This window comes from Drosophila erecta, unplaced genomic scaffold (genome assembly GCF_003286155.1).
Source record: "Drosophila erecta strain 14021-0224.00,06,07 unplaced genomic scaffold, DereRS2 tig00000055-arrow-pilon, whole genome shotgun sequence".
Lineage (NCBI taxonomy): Eukaryota > Metazoa > Arthropoda > Insecta > Diptera > Drosophilidae > Drosophila > Drosophila erecta.
This window is the reverse complement of record NW_020825200.1, coordinates 17,379,593-17,406,493: the sequence shown is the minus strand read 5'-3', so window position 1 is coordinate 17,406,493 and position 26,901 is coordinate 17,379,593. Positions and strand designations below refer to the sequence as shown.

General features: G+C 43.7%; 1 protein-coding gene across 7 annotated transcripts; it reads right to left on the bottom strand.

Moving 5' to 3' along the window:
* Nucleotides 1-624: 624 nt before the first annotated feature.
* Nucleotides 625-26,901, bottom strand: LOC6541723 (piezo-type mechanosensitive ion channel component). Of its 7 annotated transcripts, XM_026979317.1 has the most exons (31): nt 26,430-26,901; nt 17,009-17,202; nt 16,669-16,933; nt 16,296-16,609; nt 15,931-16,057; nt 15,734-15,853; nt 15,491-15,653; nt 13,330-13,563; nt 13,034-13,231; nt 12,418-12,977; nt 11,721-12,339; nt 11,167-11,659; nt 10,303-11,107; nt 10,082-10,239; nt 9,245-9,921; nt 8,783-9,056; nt 7,614-7,759; nt 7,205-7,456; nt 6,532-6,906; nt 6,389-6,465; nt 5,718-5,966; nt 5,262-5,297; nt 4,862-5,014; nt 3,893-4,031; nt 3,468-3,829; nt 3,261-3,407; nt 3,055-3,199; nt 2,056-2,989; nt 1,476-1,983; nt 1,271-1,412; nt 625-1,205 (listed from the first exon to the last, which is right to left on the bottom strand). In XM_026979317.1, exons 2-31 carry the CDS (start codon nt 17,070-17,072, stop codon nt 1,008-1,010), a joined length of 8,934 nt encoding a protein of 2,977 aa, XP_026835118.1. In that variant the 5' UTR covers nt 17,073-17,202; nt 26,430-26,901; the 3' UTR covers nt 625-1,007. The 7 variants fall into 7 exon arrangements, with proteins under 7 accessions (XP_026835118.1, XP_026835112.1, XP_026835113.1 ...); XM_026979311.1 differs by lacking the exons at nt 4,862-5,014; nt 7,205-7,456; nt 8,783-9,056; nt 9,245-9,921 and adding exons at nt 8,043-8,108; nt 14,057-14,113 and having other exon boundaries at nt 12,418-12,986; XM_026979312.1 differs by lacking the exons at nt 4,862-5,014; nt 7,205-7,456; nt 8,783-9,056; nt 9,245-9,921 and adding exons at nt 8,043-8,108; nt 14,057-14,113.

Here is a 26,901-nt window from a genome sequence, read left to right as displayed (position 1 = left end):
TTAGACATTTCATATTTATTACAATCAATTTTATTTCTTTATTTTAATTTGCAAGTATTCCAGTTGATAAGCTAGTTTTGGAAATTAGTCGCTAAAAAAATACATACCTATTACATTTACGTTTTAGATTAAACGTTTCTTAGTATAAATATTTTTACATTTATCATTTTAGATTCGTTTTGCTATATAAAAAAAGAACATACCGAGCTAATTGGCGTTTACTAATTTTAAGAGATTGCAAAAGGGAGAAATTTCCATTCGAAGCCAACGCACTATATCATTTAATTTTGATATGAATTGCCTAGAAAAGAGTCGTTTAAGCAAATGATATTTGCATTCAATACAAAAATATGTCAAGTGATATGCCTAAAACTAAAGTCAACGCTCTATATATGCAATATGTATCGATTTAGTTATTTAGTAAACAGTAAACGTAATATCTTTAATCAGTTGTAAAGGGCACAATTAGGCAAACAGCATAGAAATGTATGCGAAAGCAATGGGTAATTTTACATGATACTCTTTTGTATAAATATAAAACATTTATTATTTAATCGCTAATTTTACTTAATAACTCGGATGCTTTAGATTAGTTATTATAATTACGGTTTCTGTAAAATGCTAAATTCCCTGAATATGAGTTTTCATCATTATTATTAGTATTTCCGCGCTTTATCTTCAATTTTTACACTTATTTAGCAGTAAGTTAAATAAATTATTTCCTTGATTAGGCAATTATAATTCACTATTATTTTCAATTGTTTGAATTAACAAACATCAACACTTTTAGCTTACTTACTAAATACACAGTTATACACATGGGCAGTACTTTTGACAAAAAATCGATCGACTGTTATAAATGGGTGATGCGTACATTTGAGTTTTGATTTGAGTTCTCTTTCTCCTTATAAAACTTTTAAAAAATACTATGAAACCTACGATAACGCAATACGTACTAAATACGTAAACAAACCCTACTTTAGTTAAGCGATTGGATTAGGCCTATGTTATTGCGGTTGCTGTGGCTGCAGCTGCTCGGGCCGGCGTACGCTCATTCGACTGGGAATCGAGTCGGTGTCGCCGTCATCGTCCACGTACTCCTCCTTGGGACGGGTCCACTTGATGAGCGTTTCGGGCGATCGGTATAGGAAGAGTAATTTGGCAAACAGGTCTTCTTCCAGAGCGAATTCCAACGCCTCCCGTACCTTGGAACCGAAAAGAGGTTATCGAGGGCTCGTTGCAAATATAAAACCATGAAGTTTTGATTTACCAGATAAATGTCCAGACAGAGCTGCAGCACTCTATCAACGTAAGGCAGATCTTCAAACATTATCTTTCGGTTTTGGCCGCCAATAAAGGACTTCATGAAGCGCGAGGCCAATAACACAAAGGTGGTGTACAAGCCAATGATGCTACAGGAGTACATATTAAAGTGTGAGCATGTATTGTTGGGATTCATTTGCCCTGTCACTTACCCTCCCGCTGTGAGGAAGCTGAACGTAGAAGGGAACTTTTTATCGTTGAACGTGTACATCACAATTCCTGAAGTGCAGTTGCTGTATGCAAACTTCGACAGAGTTTCGTTGTAGAAGGTATCGTTGCAGTAGTCCCGAATCTCCCACCACAAGCCATTGGTCTCGTTGTCGCGATGCATTTTGATAACCAACGGTCGGTAGTCGTAGTGTTTTGGGCTCAGCACACTTACCACCGCCGCGTCGCCTGAATTGAGCACCTTGATAAACTTGGGTATCATACCGGGTATGACCACCACCTCCTCGACTTCGGGAGTGGTACCATTTGTTGTGGCATTGCTGTGAATTGGCTCCACGTCGTGGGTTTCGCTTAGCATGTGAATGAGTGCTGCTCGTCCTTCAAAGGACTCGTCCAGAGTTATGGCATGTTCGTCGCCCACATTTTCCTTTAGTCCCTTGGCAGGAGCCTGCCGGGTAAGTGAATAAGAGAAGCGGGCCTTCAACGTGTGATCTAAAATAATAAGAAATAGGTTCATTAATGACACTGAGTATGAGCCGACCAAATAATATGAAAATATCTTACTGTTTCTTAAATCATTCAGTAGTCTCTGCCTATCCGGCGGTGCTATGTTCCACAGAGATGGTGAGTTCCCAGCAAGTCGAACCGCAGCTACATCCGCCGCATCATAACCAGCAATAAACGTCAAAGCCTGTTTCTCCTTTATGTATGCATTAGTCATCTGAGAATACATCTCGGGATTGATCTCGAAGATGCTGTCGTAGTTGTTCGTAGTGTAGATGGGATCATAGGGTCCGATTCGTATTGATAGCGACACATGGAAGGGCACATTCGGGGTGCCCACCGCGTTGCCAAGGGCAAACAAACACAGTGGTCCCCAAATGCAAATCACTATCAGCAGGACGACGGTGCCACCCATTAAAAGCTTGGAAAGTGAGGCCTTCTTCTGAGCTCTCATGGCCGGAAAATCTGTCTCTGACTGACGGGTGCACCGGATAAGATATATATTCGAGAAAATGTCCTCCATCTTAAGCCAGTCAAAAATGGTCATTGTGCTGTCAATGCACACCCAGTCCAATATAGTTCGCAGCTCGTACAGGAATGGAATCTGCATGTACACCTTAAAGGCAATCATATTGACCATCGAGAATCCCTTGGTGAAGAAATTGCCTAGAATGCGCTTGGGGTAGCCGGATTTGATTTGATAGGAGCTGAGCAGCATGTAAAAGCACTTTATCACATAGAAAATTATTGGAGGTGCGAGGGAGTTGAAAGTGCGCTCCGTAACTGCAGGCACAACAAAGAACATCCAGATGTGTATTCCGATTACCGAGAAGAAGTGGAAGATGATCTTGTTCACCAGGGCTTTGCGCAGATACAAGGCTCGATCAATGACGATGAGCAGGAACTGAACCAGTAACATAATCAGGAATGGTATGGGCACTTTGTTCTCCGCGAGATATGTCTGCACACCTTCATCACTTTCCGTTTGCTGAGTCTAAAGGCAGAGAATAGAATGGTGATGATCCCAAAAGCTGTAAAAATCATTTAAATCGCACTCACTCCAAATGCAGTGAAGCCGAAAAGAAGCACAAAGAAGTTCACAAAATCGCAGAGGAACATCAGAGCATAAACATCTGTGGCTAGACGGGATTTGTGTACCAAACTAAAGAAAAATTTGTATAGTGATGAGGTGTACTTGGTGCGCCTGAAATAAAATCGATTATTTTATTAAGGGTTTTTATCTTTGCCAGTCTGCCTTCACTTACTCTAACTGATTGATGCCAGTCTTGCTGAATTCTGGCGATCCTGGTAAGGAGGCCTGGCTCACTTGGAGACTCAGCTTCTGAGCGGCATCATCGTTTAGCTGGCGGGAATCCGGCTGGGATAAATTGTCGCTATCGTCGCGTTCATCGCTAAAATAAAAGCAAGGGTAAAATAAAGCAGTCTGTCCTTGGAGATAATCTGTAACTCACATGCTAGCGGTGGGCTTGCTGAACTGGTTGTCCGTGTCCTTGTAGCCCGACTTCCACAGGCCTTGTGACTTAAGCAGATATCGATGCAGGAATAGAACCAGCAACAGGATCAGGTCGTAAATCGCATAGTGGGCCTTGTTTTCCACGCCGAAAATTTTTGCAGGTGTCAACGGCTGATTGGGCAGTTGGTGGTAATTGGACCAGATCAGTTTAAACTGGAAGATGCACTTGATCAGCACGATGGCCTGGGTGTAGGCAATCAATGTGACCCAGAACGTCTTGGTGGGACGCGGCAGAGACAATGTGCCCCACAAGAAGACCATGATGGGCAGCGGCAGCGAAATGAGACTGGCATTGACCACCTAGAAATGGAAATGGAAAATGAAATCAAACAGAACTGCAGGGAATGTGAATCCAATCTATACCTGGTTGATGAACACCACAATGTAGCAGATGAGATCCGTGTTGGCCAACAAGGCGTACCACGAGGAGATCAGCACCTCGACAATGATGTGATGATCTCTCTGGGCAAAGTTCTCCTCCTCCAGATTGAATTCGCCCGCGCTGGAAGATCGTCAGAACCATATTAGATACATGGATGAAAAACCCTATGCATTCGTGGAAATTATCAACTTCACATGCTGGGTGCCGTTTCGCTTTGAAATGTGTGCGCTGCATGCTCCACAGTCTACATGCGAGTGCATCGTGTGGAACTCGGGTGGAACACAAGAATTGTTATAAACTAGGATAAATCGAAGCCAGACAACGGTACATACTAGCAAAGAACGCATAGAGATAGGTTTAAATCATAGCAGCGAATGCAACTTAGTGGAGAGGCGGAGATACGGATTCAAATACAGAAACAGATGCAGTTACAGTTACCAAAAGATACAGAGGGAAGAGATAGATTTTATAAAAGTCATGGGTCTGGGCGATGATCATGGTCATGAGGATGGGCATGAGCTTAAAAGATAGATATGAAGATATAGAGTTGGGTGGGTCGATTTACACTGCACTGGTTGGCTGGACTTCATGTGTGGTACATGTTATTTAACCGGCAATGATTAGTTATGCATTTGGAAAAAACGGTAATACATTTATATTTAAAGGTTTTCTTAAGTCCAGCAGATTTTAATTCAAATATTTTTTAAATTTAACTTTTTTCACAAATGTTGTTATTATGTTATTATATTTATATTAAAATAGTTCCATTTAAAAAAAGGTGCAAAAGCTTATAAACCCTGGGCTTCAGTTTTCGTAAGATCGACCCGCCTGTGAAGAAAGAGTTGTAGAGCGTTACGAGCACAAACCGAAAGACACCAACACATGAATAGGCACATCAATAGGCTAGGGGATAGTGGGCTCTACGCATAGTTAGTGGGCGGGACCTGTACCTGTCCACCTGCTCGTAGGACCAGTGTTTGCTCAAGGATCCCGAGCCACCGCCGCTGTGGTGATTATGGTAATAGTGTGCACCGCGCTCGACAGAGGGCGCTTTAATTCGAATCTCGGGCAGGCCGCAATCCGATTTTCGACTGAGCATCGTGCTATATATACGAGTTATACATATTGATACAGCGCATGGAAGGGGCAACAGAAATGGAATGGGGTGAAATGGAAAATAGGTGTCACAATGCAGTTTAGATGAGGTTTACAAATATATATATAGAGAGTTGCTCAAGTAATCGGAGATCTTAGTAGAGTCTTAGAGAGCAGCCACTTAGATGTGTTGTTAGTTGGTTTTTACTGATCTCGGTTTAGGTATAGATTGGTAGTATGGTTCGGTCTACTTACCCTTTTGCTGGCGGCGATGAATTGATTGATTGTTTTCTAACAAAACAAAAATTGATTCGGATGATCGAAATGCGCGCAGAAAAATGTAAAATGTAAGAAAAATAAATTAGTAAGGATCTGTTTTTGTTCATTCTGGAAATGTTGTCTGACATATACATAATCACATGGAACTAATTTCTATTCTAATGAAATGAGGGTAAATGCATTATTTTTTAATTTTAAAAAGATCTTGTAAGAACATGTGAAACAAATAGTGCGGCGCAGATTGATTGAAGTATTTGGCAACTTAATTTTGTCTGTGTTTGAGTCGTATTGTTAGGCGAACATTGCTAAAAAAAATCTCTATTTCAATTGAAAAATCCAATTTTGGAACTGGTCCAGTAGAATAGAAGATAAGATCACATTTCTTGGAATTGCCGCATTCAAAAGAACGGTTTTCTTGTGGTTTTGGGTTACCTAGGGTCGACTCCATCAACGGTATCTACAGGCAGTTCGATGATTTCTTCGGCAGCGCGAATGTGCTGATGCTGTTGCTGCGGTGTACTGGTTGTAGTTGGTTGCAGTGGTTCTGGTGGTGATAGCGGTGTGGTTGTCGTGTTCGTGTTCAGTGTGGTGCTGGTGGGGTCTGAGTGCTCGGTGACATTCGGTGGTGCGATCACCACCCGCCGCGGGGTGGATGAGGAGGCGGGCGGGTCACTTTCATCGCTTCAGCAGCAGCAACAGCAGCATCGATCGATCGGGTATCAGTATCAACAACAACATGGTGGCACAAATGATGGAGGTGAGGTGGTGAAACATTTTGGCAGGTGTGTTGTTGGTTTCGATAGTAGTAGTATGTTGTGGAAGCAGGTACAGAGTTTCAAACACACGGAACACAAAAGTAAAACGGATATGCAAATAAAAAGAAGAAAAGGAATACCAAATAAATATTGAATAAAAACCGAACACAACGCTTAACAAACTTAAATACAAATACAAATACAAATTAATTGAACGCTTCGTAACGCGACCAGAACACGCTACTCTACGACGTTCGGGTTTCCAGTTTCCAAAAATCAAAACTTAATTCAAGACTTAACGCAAGCGGCGCACACTGGAGCTGTATTCCAGCATCGCTTTCTAAATACCTCTCGAGATTGGACTTGAGGAAGTGGAACATGGCAGCGGCAGTGGACAGACCCAGACGATTCAGCGAACTCGACTCCTGTAAAAGAAAGCAACAGCAGCATTTTAGTTAGCAGTACCATAGATGCATAGATTGGACACCCACCTTCAAGGTCTTCTTTTCGCCGGCCAGGATGCGGTTTACAAAGCGATAGTTGCGCGAGAAGCGGTTCAGTCTTATGGTCAGCGTGACCAAGAAGCCCTCGAGCAGTCTGATGATGGGATTTGTATCAAAGTCCTCATCCGAGTCCTTGGCCGTCACCTCTCCGCTGTCCACTTCCATTTTTGACTTGCTATCGGAGGTCTCCTTGGAGGTTTGCTCGCGTCCCAGGCCAGTCGAAGGTGGTGGAATCACGGGCAGATCACCCACATCCCTAGTGGGCGCTGGACTAGCCGAACTGGAAGCCGCCGCCGCATCACGTTCCTTGGAAATACCCTTGCTGGTGGAGGGGAAATCGCCAGTGGGTGCGTCCTTCGACTTCTGTGGGTTCAAATAAATATAGCGAGTTAGACCACTGGCTGGAAATAGCTGTAAGAAAGACATTTACACGATGTTAACGAAAAACCAAGCTTATACAATATGCAGATACAATAATTCGTTTGTAGTTTTGTATGTTTTTGTACAGTATTTTGAGGTGAGTGCGCCCAACTGCTGGTCGGCAGGTTGATATGGCGGGCGCAGTTGAAAAACTTGAGCTCGTGAGCAAAATATGTGAAATCAACGGGAGGTGCGCCAATTAAAGACAAGATATGCAGGTAGCTCTGCTCCATAGACTCACAACCTCGAGCAGCGTCTGGCTGCGACGACCAAAGTCGAGCGGTTCGGACAGCGTCGAGGTGCGCATGCCCAGGTCGCATTCAATGGTATCGTCGTCCTCATCGTCGTCGCTGGTCAGGCCGAGATCGGGGCCAATCTTCTCCTTCTCGTCGTCCAACTTCAGGACAATGCGAGAACCCGGCTCTGAGGCGTAGGAACGCTCACGCATGTAGAAGTGGCGACGGTACTCGGCATCATTCAGATCCTTCCACACCTTCGATCACAAGTCGGGGCAATATTTGGATTTTGTTTTGGTTTTTTTGGGGGAATTTACAAGAATTTAAGTACGGTTCAAAGTCATGCGGGCAAAGATGGCATGCAGCATGGCCTAACTCAGAGGAAATCCCAACAGGAACTAAGTGGAAACTCACATCGTAGAGGGTCTTGCGGCGCTGCATCTTCATCTCGCTCTCGGTGATGTTCTCCTCCTCGAGGAAGTCGATCTCGTCGTGTATCAAGTCCAGCTCAAACTTATCGTCCATCTCCTCGAACATATAGTAGTCACCAGCACGGGTAGCTGCAGGGAACATCGGAAAGAACATTATCACACACGGCTCCAACGAAGTGTAGCAGTTATAGTGTTTAACGACATTCAGATAGGTACGAGCATTAGAAATAGTTGCTAGGAGTAGGCTTTTGTTGTTGCATTCAATTTACAGAGCAGCACACAGAATTTCATGCAGTTAATCGGGAAGAGATTATATATCGGGATACGAGTATATGTATATACATGGCATGGGGCAGCTTAGATAGCGGGCGGTAATATCGAACAAATAAGTCACAACAAACTAAAACTTTACCATGTGGATGTAATTTAATTTCCTTCCTTCTGCGTACTGTTGGTGCAGGAAGTGGATAACCGTGTTCTACAAAATAATCAAATACAAAACAATCAAAAATAAAATGTTGAAAAACGAACAGAATTTAGACATTTGGCTTTAATCGAAATGAAGATGGAATTAGAACATAATCTAACAACGGCTAGCCGATGCCTGAAATGTTGTAAATTTCCCATTTCTGAACCGATGCGAAGGCATTCAATATGCTTATAGACAGTGGAAATATAAACCCAGATTCCATATCCGTTTTCAGGGAAATAAAATTAAGTTCAGAAAAAGTATTATAAAAAGCTTTAAGGAAAATTTGGAAAGTTTGATAGATTGTCCATGCAGATCAAAAATCTTAATTTACAACATAAGTAAACCCCCTGAAGCTTTAAAAATCGATTCTAGCAATCACATTTAGATCGATGAAGAGATTTATAATACACTTGTAGTAGCGCTCAGCAGTTCTGATTGCGCACTTAACCAAGAACCCAAACAGAAGTAATTGGGAGCTAGGTAAATCTAGATCAGTGTTATTTACAGGCCAGACTCATGGAGGCAGTTTCTTGGGGTCTGCTACACAGGACCCCAATCGGTTTTATTAGAGATTGAAGATCACGCACATGGAGCAAATGGTTTTTTGTTTTTTGTACAGAGTTTCGTTAAAGTTTAGCAAAATTATCATTATAATCTGATAGTAAGGATTCATCCAATACATGGTCCATGCAGCAGAGCAGGCTCGTAGAAGGCGCACATCAGCGACTCCATATAGGAGGTCGTACCCACGGGTCCCCAGCTATGCGGTCTTTGTGCGGATCGCAGGGCGGTCTCGTCCCGAGTTCCGGATAAGTTGCTGGACAGCCGCTTGCGCTGCGATTGCGACTGCGACTGGCTGGCTTCGTCCAAGGAGTAACTGGCATTCCCCATGCTCTGGTGTCGGCGGTGGAGCGACTTGTGCCGCATGGTTACCAGCTCTTCCTTATCCGCCGACTGTTTGGTAAGTGGGAGAAATGAGTGACCGATTTTTTCTCCGCGGATGCAAACCGAACACTTGCAAGCCTTACCCCTTATAAATATTTATGAAGTTATTCTTCTAGATTTTCAATTTCTAAATCATCTTTTAATTAAACTAAATAACACAATTGAACGGTTTGCATCCGACACTCTTCACATTTTACCATTTGCTTTTTCATGGGAGATCGTTTGATAGAAACAGTTTCGTTCCAGGAAACAGCGGCATTGGTTGACGACTGGCGGCGATGTTCTCGGCGAAGATTCGGAGTCAGATTGGAGGACAGCACGGAACTGGCCGCACTGGAAGCCATGGCTGTGGCATAGGCAGCCAACGGAGGAGCCAGGCTCTGCATCCCAACAGGAGCACTACGCTCAGAAGGAGCCAATCCCAAAGAGATCCTCTTCGGTTCCAAAAATCCCTCAGTCAGGAGAGTAGACAAGGCATCTGTACTTGGCGTTGTTGGCTCTGGGCTTTTGAAAACACCTTCCTTCGACTGCGAGTCCTTAGAAGTGGCCAAGGACTCCAAGAGCTTCTTAGGCATTTCTACAGTTGTCTCCTCTTCACTGAGCGACTGCACATCCAAATAATCCGTAATCTCCTCACATGGCATCACATTGATTTCCGGTTCAATAATCACGGCAGCGTCTGCGCTGTCCACGCTTTCCATGCTGCCTCCACTGCTGGAGAGGATCGAGGCCCTTGCTGGCGATGAAGTGGCTGAGGTGGCGGAGCTACGATCATCTGGGGTCAGATAACCAGAGCCCTGACAAGAGGTGACGCTGCTATTGTGGGCCAAAGGTGCCACATCGGACATGGCGTGCTCTGAGGGCGTGCGTCGCCCTTTAGGAATCCAAAGATTAATTGAAGACACACACGCGACAATTTCCAACGATCAAAATACAAATGCGGAAATTGCAAAAAAACGCGACGAGAAGTTCGAGCTCCAAAAAATTACAGAAAGGGGGGAAAAATCCCTGGATGTGAATGTGTAAGCACTTACCATCGAAGTGGGTTTGTTTGTCCAAGGGTCGAAGCATCTTCTGCTGCGTGGCTCGGATGCGCTCCATCTTTCGCTTGATCTTATGTAGCACCTGCTTTTCATGGTCGTGACGATGGGCAATCTGCTTGTGCCGTAGGCTCTCAATGATGTCGGCTCCTCTGTGACGGACATTTTTCAATTAATTGATAAGTTTACAATATGGGGCCTTGTAATAAACCCACCTGGAGGCCAGGATGTTATTCGCCTTTGTGTCCGTTATGATGTGACAGAAGTAGTGCGACTTGAAGATGCGCAGCTGGAAGATGATGAAGGCGAAGCAAATTGTGTCCCACAGGAGGACCACCTGGTGGGTGATCTTAGGACATTCGCCTGGCTTAAGCGCCAATTCCGCCTCCTCGGGCAGCATTATTTGCTCTGTGAGCACATTGCTCGTACAGGTGATGCCCAGCATGTGCACCAGCCAGCAGCAGTCCTTCGTCAGTTGTGTCATGAACAAACAGCCAGCCATCTGGAAGGTCGTCTTGATCAGTATGTTGGCCACATTGAATGCCAGCAGCCACTTCCAGCGAAAGATGATGGTGTGTATTGGACGCAGATAGAAATCGGATCCCTGCCACAGAAAGATAAACGCTCCGATCAGATAACCCAGGGCCAGCAGATCCGCAATATTGGTGCCGGCCAGGAAAACCACTGCTAAAGTGAACCAGTAAAAGCCGCACAGCACGCCGTTCTTCAGGATGTCCGAGTAGTTCCGTATGTAAGAGCAAAAGTCATGGGTGGGATTGTCGAAGGGAACGCGACCTAGCTGAGCAATATCCGCGATCACACTGCGGTTGCTGCCACCAGGATAATCGTCGCTACTGGCATAACGCTGTTCGATGCAGAAGATACTCTTCTGTCGGTTCAGAATAACCAAGACAATGAAGTCGAAGATCAGCTTGGGAACGTGGTTAAAGTGCAGGGCTCCTGGCAGCATTGTCCAGCGTTGTATGCCCTCACCGAAGGGGCCTTCATCCCAGGGATAAACTGCAAGACATTAAATGAAGTTAGCTAACATAATTTGAAGTGATTGTTTCATATCATACCCAGGCATGAGCTCGGCGGCAATCCTACCAGCACTATGTACTGTGTCAGTATGGAGATGGCAAAGAATGCCTGAAACACGCCCCATATTTTGGCGCACTGAGATCTCCTCAGAAGCAAGAGCACCACCAGCCACAGGGCATAGACAACGGCAACAATATCCTGGCGATATGTGATGGTGGACACCAGGGCGATGAGCGATATCTCGATGCCAAATTTATAGAAGCCGAAGTTGAGCAGATACTTGACCAGTCCCACCAGATCCTTCTCAGCATCAGCTCGAATAATATTGGGGAACAGCAGCTTGGTGGGTGGAGCATTCAGTGCTCCGATCTTAACGCGCATTTGAAGCTGCCGCAAAGTGATCACTGCGTGCATGGTCACAATTACCATGTAGATTATGTAGGTGCGCAACAGGCTCATCAGTCCACCCGTTACCTTGTCGGCCTTGGTGAGGCCAATCCACTCCGCATTGTTGGCAGTCCGGTTGTCAGACTGCGAAGTATAATCAAGATTAAATTATAATTACCCTCCTCTACGGACAACATTTACTTACGCAAACCACGTTGTGCTGCGAGTGACTTAAGTACTCGATCTGGTAGATCATCTTCGACAGAACTATGATGGTAACAATAAACGAGATGAGGCGGCTGATCACCACCTGGACGGCCTTGCGCGATGTGGCGCCCAGCACACAGAAACCCACAAAGATAATGTGCAGTACGCAGACTTCGCTGACGCTGCACACGAAGGCTGCAATATAGACAGCCTTCATGATGTGCAGCTCCAGGAAGCGCCAGAAAACATCCTTGAAGTTCTTGAAAATGTACTCCGACTTGTTCTTGATCTTTCGGAACGAAATGCGCACCAAGTCGCGCACAGATGTTTCGAAATCGGTGGTGGCTCCAGGAGCGGCCTCCGCCGATGGACCCTGGGATCTACGCAGTGAACCAGCGCTGCCACGTCGCTTTGAAGGCGCTGGTTCCAAGGCAGTTGTCTCCGTGGGTTTCTGCTGTGCCGATCCGCCAGCCAACGGCTGCTGTTGCAATGAGGCGATGAAGCGCTTGTGGAAATAATGCACTTGGATGACGGTCAGGATCACAATTATCGTCGGTGAGACCAAGTGAAGGAACAGATCCTTGGTTTGGTAGCGCTTAAGGCCGATGTCCTTTTGCCTGAAATATAATCATTTTGGTTAGATTGGTTGTCTTAACCTTGTGTATGGTGCCCGAGTTCCACAATTTTTAACTTACAAAGTCGCGGACACATTAAGATAGTCGCTCCAGTACTTGTCGAACTTGTCGAATTGATATGTGTAGATCAATATAAGTATGGACATGGCATAGAAGATCAGAAACAGCCAGAAGCCGTACATGATCTTAACCCACGCCTTGGACGACGATTGAAAGACTAGCAAGAAGAATAGGAACAGAGCCATGTAGCAGATGCGGAAGCCGGTCATGTTCTCGCCGGTGATGGCGCAAAGGAAGATAACTAGCACCAGTAGCCAGATCCACAGGCGCACCAGTAGATTCTTGATCACATCGCCGGCCTTCTTTAGGAACTTTGAGGTCTTCTTGCCATCGTTGATGAGGTAGCTGGAGCCAGCCGATCCCACAGTGATCTGCAGTGGGGCAATAATATCCGCCAAAGTGCTGTCCCTTCGGCGATCACGCTTCTCCTTGAAGAACTGCCGCGACGTCACCCAAAACATTAGCACAAAGGCTGTCTTCACGATCAGCGGCACACATGGCCGCATTTGGTTCTCGATGGGTCGTTCGAAGCCAATTTGTTGCAGGTTAATGCCCGCAGTCTGCAAATACTTCAATTAATTAAATTTAATTCGTAATGGAAGCGTCGCCTTCTTACGGGAACGCTCGTGGGCAGCTCTTCGTTGTTCAGATCCATGCCGTATATGTATTGCGCAATCAGAAGGGCCTCAGCATATAGGACTATGAAGGGACTGGACCGCATCATGGCCTTCCTCTGGTTAGGAATCATCCACAGCACGTTGGCCCACAGCAGCAGGACAAAAGTCAGCCAACTGTGATACACAATGGACCACGCCTGTCAAGAAAATCGGATTAGACATTCGAAACACTCTATACCTTATACTCTATAACTGAACTAAACTACACAAAGCTTAAATATTTGCGCAGGCTTACCATCATAAGAATGTTGGTGAATATATAGCTGTTCTGATATATGAATCCTCCCACGCTGACGAATCCATACGAAATTTGATCCAGTATGGACGTGGTGGTGTTCTCCTGCTCCGATCGCTGTTCCAACGAGTCCAGCTGGATGTCGTTGCCGCGCTGAGTGGCACTGGGCGCCACCGAGGATCCACTCTCCAGCGGCTGGGGAGTGCGCGCCTTGCGCGTGCTTTGGCGCACCAACTATGGATTCAGATACCGGCTTATTAGTTTAGAATTAGAAACTACGAGACGCACATAAAGGAGAGAGTTCAGCTTACTAAACAAGATATGTACATAGAGTTCTAAAGTTCTAGGGCACTACGGGTGTTGATGGCGATAGGTAACTATCCGGGTGAGAGTTGCAAACTATTTTGTATCGCTTTGGCGGTGCTCCATGGCCCAGAACACATACATACAGACACACTTGCGTAGTTAGTACTATGCTTAGTTTACATTATGGGTTAGAATACCCCTTGATTTGGGGGAACTACTACGGCGATTTATACTACAGATTGGTAAAGATGTTAGACGAGAACAGTTTTACATGGACAAATGGCAAACGTTAGAAAAGCTTAATCCAAATGATACATAGAGAGACAGAGGGAGAGATAGGCTAGAACTAGTCTAATGATTTGGGGTTAGGCTGGGAGAAGATACACGAGGTATTGGCGCAAAGTGGAGTTAGTTTACGTACAGGCGTCGTCTCAGTCGGTTCATTCAACGTTGCACGCTGATCACGGCGCAAAGAAACCTAAAGCGGAAGTAATAAAAGAGAGAGCATAAACAAAAATCAAAAGAAAAACAAACGTACTAAAGGAAAATGGCAGGAAAATCGCAAAACAATAAAGGTCAGCCTTCAGCAAAAGCGCACACAAATCGGATAAATTTCGGCAGAGTTTTGGTGTTAAACGTTAAGGCACAGACGAACATTCAGTTGGGTTTTAGTTGAGGTCACTAGTTGTGTTTAGTGTTTGACCTATTTCTATGCCTGCATCTAATTTGGTAACCGCATGTTTTGTAAGACAATATTGATTTTAAGTTTCAGTAAAGTATCAAAAACATATTTAAAGGATTGCAATGGTATCCGCCAAGGAATATCCAAATAACCAAATAAATATATGTATTTACTTTAAAGTTTATAAACCCTGAAGCGCGTTCGATAAGTAAGCAAATAAAAAAGTTCAAGGCGAGCTACATTTTCCAGCGAGTTTGTTAATGGATTATACTTTTCAGGTCATATCGGTAAGCCGGCTTATTGGGAGTTTTCTTTCCCCCTACTAGTAATCCTAAATCTATTCATTGTGCACCCGAAATCCCCAGAAATATTCAACAGTCACACACTGAATGGAGATCGAAACAGAAACCCTGGCCCAATCCACTCGCTCGCTTACACTCAAGCGCTGATTGCGGATTGCCGTGGAGGTGGTGGTGGTGGTCGTGGTGGTGGTGGTGATGGTGGCTCCACCTCCGCCAGGATTGGACCCATCCCGACGACCGCGCGATGTCTGCGAGGTGAGCAGCGATAGCTGGCGGTTGACCTTGTTGCCGGTGGTGTTGCTGATGCTGCTGCTATTGCAATCTAGTTGCTGCCCAAATGCGGTGGCGGGCTTGGGGTCCAGCTAAGGAGTTCGGTGTTCCGGTGTTCGTGGATTTGGGTGTTCAGGTGTTTAGAGGGGTGTGTTAGTGACAATTGGTTTTTTGTTAGGTGTTAGGAGTGTTTATTATGTTGTTGTTTAGGCGTGCAGAGATTTTTGTGTTAAAAGAATTGAAATTGAAGTGTTTTATCCGGATGCGTATGGCAGCATAAGAAGAGCAGAAATTGAGAGCAGATAAAACTATATCCCAGTGTTGTCCAGATGTTTAATAAGAATGAAAGCAACTTTTAAACTCAATTCTTAGACGTAAAATGAGTTTGAGAGGCATCAAGATCCAATCTAAACGTTTATCGTTCAATAAATAATGCATGTTTGTAATAATTCTACTTAAACTAGCTTTCACTCTTGTTAAATTATGCCTGTAGTTCGATAGCATGATCCGTGTTAGTTGCTCTAAAGCAGTCTAAACCAGAGTACGCTCTGTTCCGTCATATGAAGTCTTTTGGAATCAATTCCTCGCACTTGAAACTTACCCGTGGCTTAATTAGATGCTTGGTGGTCAGGGCCAGTGCGAAGTAGGCAAAAAACAACGCAAAGGGATTGAGGTACGAGTCCAGGGACAGCTTATTATTGTACAGAAAGACTCGTATATCCGGCGAGCAGTAGGATTCAATAAGCGGTTCCAGTCCAATCAAACTGGTGGGCAGAGAAAGATGAGAATCTAATGATTTCCCGGCACAGCAAACTCCACGCGCCTCCTCTCCGCTCCTACTTACCGGGCTGTCAGGGTGGTATGATTGAGGTGGCTCTGCATCCATGGCGTCTGGTAGGACACAATGGACAGGGAGTGCAGCACGAGCACGACCATCACGCAGCGCAGCAACAAGGCGAAGCCCCTGCAGAAAAGGTGCGAGAATACAAAGGGAAAAGTGAGAAGGGCGTCCGGAATGGATGGCGTTGATGGGACACGCACCGTTGCAGCGTCTGGCATGTTGCCCAGTAGGTGCCGGCCAGCAGGAAAATGAGAAAGTAAAATCCGCCAGGCACCGAGGGACGCAGCACGGCCGCAAAGAACAGCGTGGCCAGGCAGAACAGAGGAGCTGTCGATGGAAGCGAATCATTAAATTTGATTGGAAAACATTCGTTGGGGGTGCCCATGAATTCCGTGAGGGAACTAAAGTCTCAATGTATATAAAGAAAATGTTTATGCTAATTATTCTCATAGTGAACTTATTGTTATAATGTTTGTCAGAACATAACAACAAACTTTAACAGCCATGAAGTACACAACAGAAAATTCGGAAAATTCAAGAATACCCCGCAGTACTTTCTACTTACAGATCTTGACCAATCCCTCAAAGTGAATGTGCTGGCTGATCATGGACACTCGTTTCCGCAGCTGCTGCTGCTGTTGCTGCAGTGGCGTGGTGACCGTGGCCTGTTGCACGTCTCCTCCATTGGCATTGGCATCTGTGGCAGGAGGCTGAGAAGATGTCTGTGCGTTTTCCGCCTGGCCATCGGCCACATCGCCGTTCTCCAGTTGCTCGACGCCGGACGGCTGAGAGGCCACTCGCTTCACGGTGAGATACGATCCCAGGGAGGTGGCGAAGACCAGCACCTCTGGCACCAGCCATTCAATGATAGCAAATGGCCTAAGCAAATGAGATACAGAATTAATAAACGGGCACCACGTGATTGCCAACACACCCACTGTAGATCAATAAAGCTCACGAAGCCAATGTGTCGCAGCAGTCGCTCACTGAACGAGCAGTTGTAGACTGGCAGCGTGAGGCTGACCGCCAGAATCTGGAGCGTTATGTGGCCCAAGAGGACCAGCGTGCTCAGCGCCAGCAGGATGATGAAGAAGGCAGTCACAGATCCTTTGAAGTTGCGTCGCGTGGCCAGCGGGACAAAGGGCGACACGAAGAACATGAGAAGGTACACAAAGGATATGCCCACTGGTCGCATCAGGGCAGCTAAAGATTAAAGATATTTTATTACAAAATGTATCTTTAAAAGTGAAGCGGTTCACTGGAAATCCATATACTCACCGAGTACCAGGACCGCTGGCACCACGATGCGCTGGAGCACCATGCACGCATAACTGAAGACCATTTTGATGGGTGCTTCCGGCGCCGTTCTCCTCCAGATGCGTCTCCGGACTCAGACTTCGACTCCAACCCAGTAGCATTCATAAAAGCCTCAGCTTCGAGTGCAATTTGTTGCCACAAGCGGCGCAGAGCAGCTTAAAGATGAAGAGAACAAAAAATTGGAATTGAGTTGCAGTCCAAGGAACCCCGCAATGCCTGTTGCTACCACTTTAAGACTTAAAGATTAATAGCCCTTAATTAAGCGGACCCCAAGAAGGCCAAAATATTTCACGGATATAAACTTTGGCACACTTTTAATTAACACTGCGAAGAAAGCAAATAAAATCCAGCCAAAGCAGAGAAGAAGGCGTGGCACTCGGTAGTCGCACGCTATCCTGAATTAGGTGGGGTTAGTTTCAATTTTCCGCTTCCGCTTTTCACAATTTCCAGTTTCAAAAAGAACGAGGAGTGGCCATGCAGCTCAAGCTTCAAGGAGTAAGGACTAGGAGTGGGGGCCATCCCTATATAGGTTGTGTAATTGACATTCAATGGCACATAATGTGGCATTTATTCGACTACGATTTAAACTAATGGTGCTGAAACTGTCGGGTCAACGAAAGAAAACCATACAGAATGCTAAGGATAATGGCGAAGAAGCATATCAAATCTCTGAAGAGGCTATTAAATTCATTTTTGAACGAAGTTAATTGCGAGAGGTTTTGCAAGAAGAACTGGACAATGTTGGAATTCCAATAAATATAAATTTAATAATATAATTTAATAAATTGAAATAAATACATAGTTTGTGCAAAGTTCCAACCACTTTTTTGGTTTTGGTTATCTTAAATATTCGTAAAAGAACGTATATACTGTTTTTTTTCTAATATTTCTTCTGTTAATTTTTCCAAGACGACATATATATTATTTAGAACTTATTCCGAAGAGCTTTATCAGTTGTTTCATTAAATTCGTTTCTTTGGCTAATTTACAGAACCGCTCAAGTCACATATAAAAGAGAAAAACGGCATGAATTCCTGACCTAATGCCTCACATGCACAGTGAAACTACAAATGCAGAAAACAACGCAAAAAAGAACAAGCAAAAAAGCAAAACAAAACTGCTAATTTCAGTGGACGGCGAAAAAAGATCAACAGCCATGACGTAATTTGGCATGTTCAAAACTTTTAATTCCACACTTTTGGCTGGGTTAATAAGAACAACAAGGGGGCAAACAAAGAAAGCAACAAAGAGTGCGAAAAGGGGGGAAAAGAGACGCCCCACGCCCACGCCTCCAACGCAAATACATATATCCGAACATCCGACATAATGTCAGTTAATAAGAGGGGCAGAAAATTCGAAAAGCGAGCGTCTGGCAGTTGAGCCACCGAGCCGACAAACCTCAAGTGGTGCCACACCTAACCCCACAACCTCCCACGGCCACCCACGCCCACCCACTTCCCAGCACCCCCTTCCCGCCGCCCTTGGGCAAACAAACAGATTCAGCTAGACGGCAAAAAAGAATGATAGAACCACAACAACGAGCCGGTTTGCCCCCAAGTGGCGATAAAAAGCAGTGGTAGGCATATGAAAAACAAAAAAAGCACTCTACTGTTTTAACAAAGTAAATGCTGCCTGTTGGGGATTGGGGATTAAGGGGAGGCGGCAGACCGGGGTTTCTGTGTCTGAGCAGATGTCTAATGGCACAATAATGCTGATGGAAATGCGACTGTCTATATGGATGTTTAATACACAATCCCGGCAGAAAAAGATACAAGGGAGATAGTTTTGGGGAAAAGCGTGCTATTACAGTTGATGTAAATACAACTTCGTAGCTACACAATGCAGCTTATCAAGAACTTCGATGATAAACGCTAAAGATCCCGCGTTTTCCTTTAATTTGTGCGCTATTTTCGAGGACCATATGGGGGTTTTCAATTTCGGTCGTTACATAAACGGAGTAAGCTCATAATCGGCTCTGTTTTGCACTTTCAGGCGCGGAAAGAGAAGGGTTCGTCTCCATCGTTCCATCAAAATCGAATGGGACACGTGTTGCTTCTATGCTTGGGGCTTGATTATGGGCCTGCAGGCATTCCAAAGCACACACCCCCTTTTTGGGGAACCCGAAAGGGGCCTCCCGCCCGCAATGACAATGAATATGAAATGCCAGGAGATCTGGGTTTAACCCGCGTGCTATTCGCAACTAATTCATGTGCCATGCACGCATCGCCGATTGCTGAGCTGCTGCTGCCGTTTGTGATTATAATATAAGCATTATAATGTGTATAATACTCAGATACTCATATACCCAGATATCTATGTGCCAATCGAGGGACCAGCTGCTGTTGTCTGTCCGCAATCATGGGGGCGCCTCCTCCTTCGGCCTGCTGGCTGCTTTCGTTTTCGTTTTCTGTTACAGTTTCGATTCGAGTTCCATTTCCATTCCGATCGAATGTTTATTGTCTTTCAATTCTAAACATAAGTAGCATTCCCATGTGTGCTTTCATTGGGTTAACTTGGCACACATATTTGCAGCGGACACATCAATGTCGCTGTCGGTATTGAGATTCCCAGTGTTGCCCTTGTTTGATATGCTCAATGTAGATGAAATGCATGTTTTGGCACTTGAAAACAAACATTAACATTTGTTTTGGACGAAACGCAGGCAGCTGGTTGCAAAATGTCCCAGAGTGTGGGCCATGTGGCGTATACGTGATTTTGAAGTATTTCTTCTGAACAATCATTGTTTCAAGTACAAATGACCGATAACTTTGCAATCATATATTCAGAATCTCTATCTAGTCTTCGCCCAAATGGAACCTTTTCATATCCCTGGCACAACACCCATTTCAACTCTCTCGAACTTTCTGAATAACCAAGACGAAGCGCTTTATCTCAAGCGGCTTACATGAATAACGAAATTGAGCTGCAAGGGAAGAACTCAATTGCCAGACTGCCATCATCAGACCGACCTTCATGCTCGTCTTGGAGCCCCTGAACCCCCTGGCATTCATTAGAGCAGCTTCATAGCCAAGTCCCCCAGTCACTTGAACTTTGTCTGGGCGGCAACTCTTGCAATAATATTTGCAATTCTATTTTCCCAAGTGCACTGGCGAAACGGAAAAGTCGGAAAAGCGTTGACAAAGTCAACTAATCTCTGTCCGGTTGGTCTGTATTTCTTGCCTCCCTTGCCGCGTGTCTGTGGCCCATTAATTTACCATTAATTACGAATGTCCAGCGAGTGGCCTGAGCTTTTCTTTTTTCTGCCCACTTTCAACTTGCTCTATTTTTAGTGTCGGCTTTTCTGTGGAGGCTTAGTCCTTTTTTTAACGTCGTAATCCAAGAATTATTGCGCTGGGCTGGATACCTCTGCCAGTTTTCCTACTACTTCTAGCTGCAGTAGTTGTCACACTACTTTTGATTCTGACTCCTGTTTTAGAACGTTGATGACGTCACCTTCTGTGGAAATTGACAATGTCACTACTCCGCGAATTGTTAACCCCTTGTTGCCACGTGGACTCGGGAGCTTAAAAAAGTAACTATCCGAGAATCAAAGCATAATTACTGAATAACACGCAATGCTGATTCCGAAAAGTGGGTGTAGCGAAAATAATGAAAAACTTAATTTGACATTCTTGGTGTGCGTTTGAAAAGCAAGCTTGCCCATAAAAGAGGAAAACTTCGCATGCCATTTTATTTTGTAATAAGATGAAAATAAAGAAATGAGCGGAAAACGCTTTTATTTGCTGAAAAGTTCTGTATGAAGTTGTCGAGTCCTTCTAAAGCGAAAAGTAGTAGTAATGTAGTTTTGATTACATAATGGTCTAGAATGGGCCTAGAAAATACAGCCTTATTCAAATACCTAAACCATCCAACCAAAAAAGGAAAAGTACGAATGTTCATAAATTTAACACCGTATTATTTGACCAATAGCAGCCGGCATTTAAAAAGGTCACAATATATTTCATAACGAGCCACAAACCCAATTAATTATTCTTCGAGTACCATTTCAGCCCGCATTAATCAGCAAGGGTTAATTGAATCACACAATTTATGGTTAATGTGTGATAAATCCGAATGGAATCGTAAACTTCACATGCATCGGCAGCAGTGTCGTTTCATCTGGAGAAGATTTGGGTCACTTGCAGCGCTTTCCTCGCTCTTTTATGTATGTATTAGTTCAGGGTAAGGGCAGCTCCCGCCATTACGTGTACGTAAATTTCACAAGGGAAATTAATTTCAAAGTGGTTGCGACCCCACAAGCACACACATTTAACTTGTTTTTGTGTGTGGCGCTGGGCAGAAGGAGTGAGCTAATGGGCCGACAAGCTGTGGCCAACGCCTTCGTTTCACTCAAAGTGACAGGAGATGACCAGGAGCAGGAAGAGCAGAAAGAGCAGGAGGAGCAGGAGGAGAAGGAGGAGCAGGAGGAGCATTGGGGGCGGCCTAACCAAAATGCATATTCGTCATCTTGGCCTACATTTATCTTGGCGAACGAGCCCCCTCACCGCTGTTACCGTGGAATAAACTCTGGGGATGTCTATAAATACAATTGAATTACATTTTCAGTCACATCTATTTCTATTTTAATAAAGTAGTATTCAGTATAACACATCTAGAAAGTTTGTTGAATGAACTTGGGTTCATCTACTTTTGCCACTCAACGGGTTTATTACTTAAATAATTACCATGCAGCTGTGTTCGAAAGTAATGTACAAGTTCAACATAAATTTAGTAGTTAATAGGTAGGGTAACCAGCGAAATGCCAGTGGAATCATACATCTGGCCCACGGTAAACTGCACCAGCTGTGCACAAGAGCATCGACTACAAAGTGGCAGGGGCAAGTGGGCGTTGCGGCCTGTGGATTCTCTCTATAGTGTGCAAATATCATAAAATGTGCAGCGCGCCTCTCTGTTTGACCTGTCAGAGCATATTACACATCCGCCATGTGTGCCGTGTGTCTAAAGCGGGACAGGGAGCAAAACGGCGTAGATCCTGCCTTGTTGTCCATTAACAAACAATTTGGCTGATGCATTCGGGCAAAGGAACAGGAGCAGCTAGTTTCGCTTCCCCTTTTTTATGGTTTACTTCACATGGACTTTTTATGTCTTTGCCCTTTTTAATCTATTTGAAAGGCCAAAGCCCGCTGAGCACGTACATGTGTGCAATTGCTCCGCCCGGAAAATTGTCGCGTCCCGCTAACGTGGCATTAATGGTGACAAATGTAGCGAAATGTTAATGGACTGGATATCCTCTCCACTTTTCATTTCATTTTTGGACGTTTTATGACAGTGAGTTTTGCTAGTTTCGTTGCCATTTGACCCCTGCTTCAAATATAAACAGGAGGATTCCAAGTGCTAAATGCCATGCTTCCCTCATTCATCATCATACATCAACGAAATAGTTGGTGCGACCCTCGCTCCATTCCCCAATCCCTCAGAGAAGACACGCAACAGTTTTTCCAGACACATTTCTTTTGCAAATTGGGAAAATTGGGAGCGGGAGGGAGTGCGGGCTAGGATGTCAAATGAGTGTCGTCCTGGCAGGCGGTCCCTAGGATTACGACCTGACATTAACATGCTACCAAATAGTTGGCTCAGCTCGACCCGAGGGATACAGTTGAGTCAACAGGTTTTGGCCCTGAAACGGAGCGCATTTCATTTAAACGAAGGTGGGGCTTGTCAAAGGACGTACAAAGTTATCTAACAACTCGATTAAAAAGTTGTATCTTAGCCAAAGTGTATTTAAGGTCATGGGTTAGTTGAAAGCTTAGATGGAAATAATATTATTTAGCTCGTGAGCTATCAATACCGAAACATACTTTGTGATAGTTATCATGAAACTTTGTTTCTTAACTATTTAAATATCTTGCTTACACGATAGCAAGATGCCGTAGAAGCAGACAAATATTCTTTGTAAATAAATAAATTCCCGGCTGTCAGTGAAGCATGGCCACAAGCATTCACGCGCATCATTGCACACTTGGTAAAGGGGAATTCAAGATCGAAAACTAAGACAACAATTTGTAGGGAACCATAATTGAGAAGAAAACTCAATGAAAATTCTAAACCCAGACTCAGTTGGTTTCTCACGGCCTTCAGAACAGTGCGAAAAATCGGAAACAAAAACATTCACGCATGAGAAGTCAACCATCTAGGATTATCTACATACACGTATACTCGATATATCAAGAACTATTTGAATGAATACTATGTCTGAATAAATATGTTATAAAATACAAACTTATATTTATTTTATTTTCTGATTGCTGGGTGCGGACCCGCAATGCCACGATAAGCATAGATGTATATTATTTCCGATAGAAACTGACTGCGATAAAACTAAAATTTAATTAAGGCATTTAGAAGCGGTGACAGCTTAGCTAATGTGGAAATGAAGGAAATTCTCACATGAAATGTAGAATATGCTGTTGGTATGCGTTAAAAAGCGCTAAAATAAAGCAACATCTAGAAACGAGTTCTATGGGCGAGAACCCGGCAGATGACTAAATTTCAAACCAGACTCTCAGGCAGAATGAGACCTTTGTTTTATTGTATCTAGATACTGTCTTATATATAAGTTCTGTTTGGGGTTAAATACATATATACATATTCCGTGTGCGATGACGCAACAACGCATAAAATGTTAAGGAATTCGTTTTCTTTATTTTAGTTTTCTTGCTCGCCTCTGGCGGCAGCATTTTGTTGAAGTATTTCGGTTCAAAAAAGGCCACAGCAAGGCAAAGGCCAAGAGCAGGTAGGAAAATGCAGAGGAAACCATAACAGCTGCTGCCCTTCGCCTCCTTAAAATGCATCCTCTTTACCTGCAGGTGTTCTGGCCAGAAAACCGGAAGGGTGGGAAAGCCATTGGGAATAAGACAGCAAATAGGACAGGTCATGTCTTTGGTGTGGTTTACAAAAACACAACTATTTGTTTTACACTGAAATGGCCAAATATTAGGCTAGTTCAATAACCAAATCCTAATTTTAAAGGGGCAAACAGTGGTCAAACGATTCCAGCTTTCTAATTTAAAAAATTATTTGTTTTCGAACACAACTTGTTTAAGTTCTTGTATGTATATTTTCCTACATTTTTAAGTGGATTTTTCGCTCAAAAAGGTTATATGCTAAAATCGAACCAATCTGTTGAAGGCGGGAAACGGTGCGTATGAAATAAAGGGTTCCAGCGAACACAAAAGAAAAATCTCAGTGGCATCGTTGAGAGACGAACAAAACAAGCGGAAAAATAAGTGCAGCTGTTGCAGTTTTATAAATGTGGTTCCCCAAAAACGTACTCCCTCAACTCATCCTCTTCCATCCAAAAGGGCTACCTATCCAATCTGCACACATATAGTATAGATATATCATATAGTATATGGCATATAGCTGGGGTTAGATGTGAACGGTCTGTTGTCGCTCGGTTGGTTGGTTCTCCACAATAAAAGTGACATTTTTTCGTGCCAAATTCTGTTGACGGTGGGTGGGTGCTCTGTGGTAACGACTTTTAGCCACTGACACTGAAACATTTTGTGGAGAACTTTCCGAGGTTGCAAGGGCAACATGAACTAATTGGAACAACATTTCCGTCCGTCTTACAACGAAGAAGTAATCAAAAAAACTACTTTGATAAATGAAATGAGAACTAATGATGGAGATTTTCTAGCCCTTTTTGGCAATTAATCAATGTTGCTCCTGGCTTGCTCACTGCATTGCAGTTGAATGACTTGATTTGTGTACATCTCAGAGTTTTTATCTCTAAGATATTCGCCAAGCATTTTTCGGAAACCAACTCAAATGCGAATAGCCGCAAATCAAAGCAAAATATTCTTTAAAGATCTATACAAACTTTTTTTTCACTAAACAGACCCAAAGAACAAACGCTGCAATCAAAGTGGAAAACCATTGATTGATATGGTCAGAAATCAAATATATACAGGCAATTATGACAAGGAAACAGTTGAATACATATGTAATGTTTAAAAATATTCATGAACTCATCAGTAGCATCTGGAATTAGTGTTTTATTGAGAAAACAAAACCCAAATACATTCAGATTCCCAAGCCGTGATAATGCCACAGGTCTAGACTGGCGATAGTCGTGGGTCCCACCGAATGAAATGCGTCATTTATTGATTGCAAATAAATATCTGGGAACGCAACAAGCGACACCGAAGCCAAGACCAAATCGGATGCAATGCCTCATTTGAAAATGAGTCAACACGAAATATTTACAATTATTACAATGCCCTGCGGCTTGCATTTGTCAAATACAAATGAGTTTCAGAAAGATAAAAATAATATTACAAACAAAAGTAAACCATTTGCAGCCCAAACTTGCATTAAACCTGAATTCAATTGTTTGTTGTTGACGGTTATTTTAACCGCAGTCATGTGCTACAGACATAAAATTGAAGTGTGTAAATAATAAACAAACACCTTGATTTACATTGCACCAAACAACAAACAGCAGTGCCATGTGCTCAAGACCCAAAACTGATAACGCTTCAGCCCTCTTTTTAAACCATATGCAAGAAGGCCACTACTAGAAACAAGAATCATTAAATATTACAAAAAATAATTCTTTTTCCAAAACTACTCTAATTATAATACACATTTGTTGATCCCAAGAAGAATATGCAATAGGAATTATGCTGCGTTTATCAAAGGGGCATCCGGTCGGTTTCTCCCCACCACATACAAAATTTCAAACTTCTGTTCAGTACATATGTACATACATATTTTTGTGCTAGTACGGACAAGAACAACTGCAAGCTCATTATGATTATCTCTCGCTTTTTAAGCGTTCATCCATGACCATGACTAATCTGACTGTAAAGCTGAGGGTCAACTTCCAGTGGCGTTATCGCTGGAAATGAAAGGAAAAGCTACTTAAAGTAGAGGGGTTACCTGCCGAAACGCTTATCGCGGCAAAGAAATGTAAACAAATGAAAGTTATTTGCGTTGATTTGACGCCTTTTCATGGCTGCGCTAATTCCTCAAACCAATTGACACAGAAACGGATTTAAAAACTTGCAGTGCACGTTAATGAAATTAAAAATAGATCAACAGCTGAAAATACACGGTGTGCGAGGGAGATGGCGAGATCAAGAGTGGCCAGGAAAGTCAAACAAAGCGAGCGGGACAGAAGGAGATGGAGAGGGAAAAGTGAGAAAAACACAAAGAACTAGAACACGGGAAATCAGAATGGGAAATCAAATGCGTTTCGTTTTCTTGTTTGCCTGCTCTTCACACTTGTTATTTGTGATTCTCGAATTTGTTAAGCGAGGCGAAACCTTCACGTTTTTAGCGCCCTTTTTATCGAGTTGCTAGGCATTTGGAGTTGAGCAAAACAGAGAAAATATGCCCAAGTTCTACGGTGTCTTACCACATTTGCATAAGCTCTGCGAACGGCGACCACAACAAAAACGAAAGCGAACGATTTTTACCGATTTATCACCAAAAACTCACACTGAACCATCCACTTTCTTTATTTTAAGAAACTTTCCAGATCTTTTCGATCACTTTTGCTCACTTTTCACCACTCTTTTTCTGTTGGTGCAGATTATTTGGTAAGCACTTTAGCGCATTTGTTATTGTTTCGTTTCGGCTTCGATTTTTACAGGCGTTTCGTTGTGTTTGCGCTAATTTGTGTATTGCACAGATTTTGGTTGTGAACTGCGTATATAGCGTGGTATCCGTATCCGTGTACTCAGTAGAAACCGAAAATATCGTTAATGTAACATTTTCTCCCGGCAACTTATGCACTTTTTGTTACTTTTAGCGGAGCACCGAACGCGAGTACACCGCAGATGAAAACATTTCGAACTGAATGGTGTTTAGCGCTTCCTTCTCCTTAA